The sequence below is a fragment of the Wasmannia auropunctata genome, unplaced genomic scaffold, assembly GCF_000956235.1.
Source record: "Wasmannia auropunctata unplaced genomic scaffold, wasmannia.A_1.0 LD336076.1, whole genome shotgun sequence".
NCBI lineage: Eukaryota > Metazoa > Arthropoda > Insecta > Hymenoptera > Formicidae > Wasmannia > Wasmannia auropunctata.
Genome location: NW_012026814.1, coordinates 6,386,442 through 6,391,573, shown reverse-complemented (window position 1 = coordinate 6,391,573; position 5,132 = coordinate 6,386,442). Strand labels below are relative to the sequence as shown.

At 37.5% G+C, this 5,132-nt stretch overlaps 1 protein-coding gene across 1 annotated transcript in view; it reads right to left on the bottom strand.

The window, feature by feature from the left end:
• Positions 1 to 5,098, bottom strand: part of LOC105449541 (transmembrane channel-like protein 3) — an 8,729-nt gene extending 3,631 nt beyond the window's left edge. The window contains exons 1-8 of the mRNA XM_011688797.1: positions 4,319 to 5,098; positions 2,570 to 2,732; positions 2,188 to 2,422; positions 1,345 to 1,582; positions 1,071 to 1,259; positions 741 to 967; positions 256 to 447; positions 10 to 151 (exon numbers count right to left, since the gene is read on the bottom strand). Coding sequence (XP_011687099.1) covers positions 10 to 151; positions 256 to 447; positions 741 to 967; positions 1,071 to 1,259; positions 1,345 to 1,582; positions 2,188 to 2,422; positions 2,570 to 2,732; positions 4,319 to 4,324 — 1,392 coding nt within the window. The 5' untranslated portion in view covers positions 4,325 to 5,098. The remainder of the gene's footprint in view (positions 1 to 9; positions 152 to 255; positions 448 to 740; positions 968 to 1,070; positions 1,260 to 1,344; positions 1,583 to 2,187; positions 2,423 to 2,569; positions 2,733 to 4,318) is intronic.
• Between the last annotated feature and the right edge of the window lie 34 nt (positions 5,099 to 5,132).

Genomic DNA, 5,132 nt, shown 5'->3' with positions numbered 1-5,132 from the left:
AGACATCACAATCGTGATCTCGTTCTGCCGCCACCAACTTTGCGACTCCGTTTTGCTTCGTTCAACCACCTGGATCACGGCAAATGCCGACAGTGCGAGTAACGACAGCACCGCCACGTTCACAAATATCCTCATCGCGATGATTCTCCAACTGTGAAACACGATTAAAAATTGCATATTATGTACACTCTGAAATATAGAATTCCGTTTTTTGGTCACAGTTTTTTCTAAAGAAATTAGTAAGATAATTCTTACTTTCTCTCATTTTTTTGCTTCACCGCTTGTTCCAGTAACGCCTCTTTGAAACACAGCATAATGCTGGCTGTACAATTGTGCGCAATTTCCGGATTACCGATCATGAAGTCCCATCCTGTGAAGAGTTTCCACGAAAAGATATATTCGTCCTCCTTTTCGGTCAGTTTAATCAAACGCGAGTTCTCCGCCATTCTGAAACAAGGTACGCTTGCTTCATCACTTTTTCACATATCACGGGAATAATTTCAGAAGTAATAAAATATAGTTTAATAATATATAATTCCATTTGGTGTGGAATATCGCAGTACATCTTCTTTCAAGAAATATAGAATCTGCAGTATATCTAATGCTACGTGACAATTTTGCCCTAACTTTTTTTAATGCTCTCAAAGAAGTGGAATTATCAATTGAAAAAATGTGATTGTTAATTCACAATGTTCGCGAAAGAAGCGAGGTTTAACGGCACGAAGAAATCCAGCCGGTACTTGCGCAGAATTGCGACGAAGCTGTACGTGTACACGACCAGATTAGTGACAAAGTACGCCAGAGATAAATTGTAATTGCTGTTCGAGGCCTTAGGGTACCACCCATAGAAGAACGGGGATTTTAGCACGAATTCCTCGAATTCCATCCACAGGTTCTTCGACTTGATTTTCTCTTCGTCCAGCATGTCCTTCCTCTCGCCGGCGAGTTTCGCGTCTGCAATCAATATCTGGCGAAGAGTTAAAAGAAGTTAAGTATTTTGTTAATACAGCGAGCCTGATAAACTGTTTGGAAAGCAAAAATTTCATTTTCGCTGACTAGAATTATCTTACTGCAGGTATTACAACGAATGCTGTAAGGGTTGCCGCGATGACGAAGTTGATCCAGAAAAGCCAACGGAGAAAAATGAAGTAGGACGCGACGGCGGAACCGAAATGGGATTTTATTTCCATGATACGGACCTCCCAAGGTATTAGCCACGTTTGCAGATTGATCAACTCGCGTCGGAAATACTGCCACTTCTAAACAAATGAGAGACAGTAGTTGTTGCGATCGATATATTACTTAAAAATTTTAATTAAATTTTTACAACAGCACAATCGCTACCTTAGTCATGAAAAGCGAGACACGTGCTATGACGTCTTTGGTGCTGTGACTTTGAGCAAGTCTTTCCTGCAGAACACCTTCGTGGCGTCTGATATAAGCTTTAGCTTGCCGTACGAGCTTGATCTTACGCCGAAGAGGCCAAGGCTGCTGTTTTGTACCACTCAGAATCTCCTTGTGCAGATTGAGATCCTCGAAGATCTGCTCTTGATTACTGCTTTCTTCCATCGGAATTATCGTACTATTGATTTTATTATAACCCAATACTTCAATTAACAGCCAATTTAAGTTGTGTTGGGCATTGTAGCAAGTCAGTGATTGAGATAGAAATCCGATAAAATATCGGAAAAAAATGTTATATTAAAATAATTTAAAAAAAAAGATGAGAAAAAGATTTAATATCACCCATTAAAATTTTTTTTATAGCTTTGATAAGAGCAGCTTCTTTATCGTTAATAAGAATTACTTTGTCATATAAACACTTTTAATAAAATATATAAACTTTACAATTACATGAAAAAATATTCCAGGTGGCATGTGGAAAGTGCATTATATATATATAAATGATAAATGAGGCCTGCAATATTTTTCATGCTTTACTTTAGTATGAAATGCTGTTCGCATCTTTCTTGCTACAATGATGTTAGCAATATGAAGAGTTTCTTAAATAAAGAACTAGAACGCGAACAAACTCCATATTATACAATCTGCGCGGTCTAAATACTTTATCTTAATTATATATTTAATTTGATTCGAGTTCGCAATTTGAACAATAAAATAAGGTAGATTTCGCAAAAATAATGGACTTGAGTTCACTCTAACTCTTTGAAAGTCGCGAATACTAACTCCCCGGAGCTCGTGGTGTAAACCGATGATCGATGGCGCGCGACGTTGTCGGCACCGAACGGGGACGATGGACATCGCTTCCACTGACTCTGCCTCTGTGCCGAGTTTTGTTGTTGCATAATCGCGCAAACTGATGCCGAGTAATCGTCCTCACTGTCGTTCTTCTCGCTATTTGCGGTTGATTTGTCCATCGTCGCCGGTTTCCGTGAGGTTCCGCTCGGACTCGCTCGCTTGGCTGTCGTTTCATCGAAATTTGCCACAAATTAGCCAATAAAAAGACTCAAAGAACTTTGGCAGTTTTCGCTACCCTCAGCCTGTCACTCGAAGGCTATCGATGTTTGCCTCTTCTCGACATTAAGAAAAAAAAATTTTATTCACTAACCGGCGATCGAGATGCGCTGCTTGTCGCTGTGAAATTTCGTATCCGTGCGTTCGCTTCGCGACCTTTCATCTTCTTCAGTGAGATCTTCGTTCTGACATTCGACAATACCAAACGTAACCGACTGTCGACTGGTCGACGGTTGGGGGGATGACGACGGACCTACCTACGAACGGCGAAAGATATCAGTTATTGTCTTCGAACGGCGATCATTGATCTACCTGAGTCATGCGAGTAATGAAGGGCTTGGTGAAAGAGATCACTAAAACTCGTTCACGTAAAAATCAATCCGAAAATCATTTCGTGATTTGCGACCGAAATCGGGAACTTCTCTCATTAATTACGGGAATACAGATAAGAAGCCGATTAAATAAACGGCTCAATCGTAGATATATATATATATATATTTAATCTGATTTTTTACAATTCTTTGTTTAGAAAATATGACATTTTTCAAACCACAAATTTTTCTACAACTTAAATTTTACCTAAATATGGTCTTTTTACTTAGAGCATGGAAAATTTGTTGAAATATTATCAGACTTTAATTTCAAATTATTGTTCTTTGCGATTTAGATCTTGCAGGTCTCACGCGACGCGACATTTCATGAGATATCCTACATTGATCAACGGTGATCAACGTGTCCGCGACAGTCGTACCTACGTATCATTGTAGGCCTAAGAAATCGCGAGTCTCTCTATATAAATCTATATAATAAAATACTTACATCTTATTTAAGATATTTTTATTTCATATTATTTAGGACTATGAATATATCGTAAATAAAAGACATTTGATATTAATGATATAGAGCTTTGAAGATAAGTTTTACATTTCATATGAATCAGTGGAATCCTATATATGTTTCTCAGTTTTAGGCGATTGCTTATATCGGAGGAAATACTTGCTGTTTGTAAAAGTGGCAAGAACTGAAAAAGTGTCGGGTCACGTTAATCGTCATACATTCTTCGTTCTTTGTACAGGTTCACCCTTTTGCTTCGCAGTTAATCACTTTCCTCGAGGGGAATAATTACTATCGTATGTCCCGCATAGAAAGGCTCGTAGCACGAATATATTCTATTAAGGGGATTTTTAATTTTATTTATAATTGTTATCTTTTTTTTCGCCGGCCTTGCCCTTGACTTAGCATCAATATTAATTACATTCGTGATACGATCTAATACTTTCTGAGAAAAATAGCGCAAATTTGCATTATTATATATCATGCTACACGCGATGCCACGAAAATCATTTCTATGCTGCGCATCCTCCGGCATAATTTTCGTTAATGCTCGCGAGCTTCATAATTAATTGATTGTAAATTAGTCTCTACTCTAATTTATGAAATTATTCAAAAGTAATAAAAAGCGAGAGAAATAGAGAGAGAGAGAGAGAGAATAATAATAAGCGAGAAACGAGAGGTAAAAAGTGAAAGAAGACTCAAGGAGGTAGCTGTTTTATTTTTATTCAATTTATTCCCGAACGTTATAATATCTTTGCGCAATGGTTATGCCCTTGCTGTTTTAACTATAAAAAAATATCTTCAATTTTTCTATCATTGTCTTTTATTTGCATCTTCGTCTACCCTCTTTTAAATTTAGAAAAATTCAATAACAGTTTAAATATAAGTTGGTACAGTTCTAATCAGTTAAAATCAAAGAAAAAATACACAGTTGAAAATGTATTGTTCAGTTTTATGAGAAAAATTACCGAGAAGAACACAAAGTACAAATAAGATTCGTAGTAAGTACCTGCATAGTCAACGTCTGAGGCGTGGCTGTAAATTCAGAAGAGCGTGACGTTTTGTCTAGTCTTAGAATACCAGGAATCTCGCCTGATCCATCGACCGTGCTGAGTTAACTTGCATACTGTACTTGCCACAGATAATAATTTTTCCAATAGTTATATCCCGAGATATATTAAAGGTACTTGCAATATTTTCTGCACTCAAAAAACGAAGAACCGCGTTGACTAATGTAATTTCAATAACGTAACTTCAGATCACATCAAGAAAGAAAAACTACAGATAGTGTAAAGCGTTTGATTGGTATATCATATCAATTCACGCGCGATTATTACGAGAGGAAGAGCCCAACACTCGATTTAATATTCTTCGGAGATGCGTCACTTGTGACGATCTGCCGGCGTACTGTCTGTAGGAACAGCCATCGGCATATTCGCAATAACAAACGTTGTCGTGCGCGACAATTACGACGTATTAACGTGTGCACGCTAAATACGTATTCCCTTTCTTTTTTTTTATCGCATTAGCAAACGTTTTATCCGCTCACACGCAAATTTGCGTTATATTTTTCAGGAAGTATTAGATCGTATCACGAATGTAATATTGGTGTTAAGTCAAGGGCAAGGCCGGCAAAAGAAAAGATAACAATTATAAGTAAAATTAAAAATTCCATTAATAGAATTAATAGAATATTACTGTGCTGCGAGCCTTTGTATGCGGGGCACTAAATTAATTCAAAGCACAAGCAATAATGGCGAAATATGCAATAGTGCGATGCACGTGCAAGGATGGGGAGATTGAAAGTACATAATTGTCGCAAG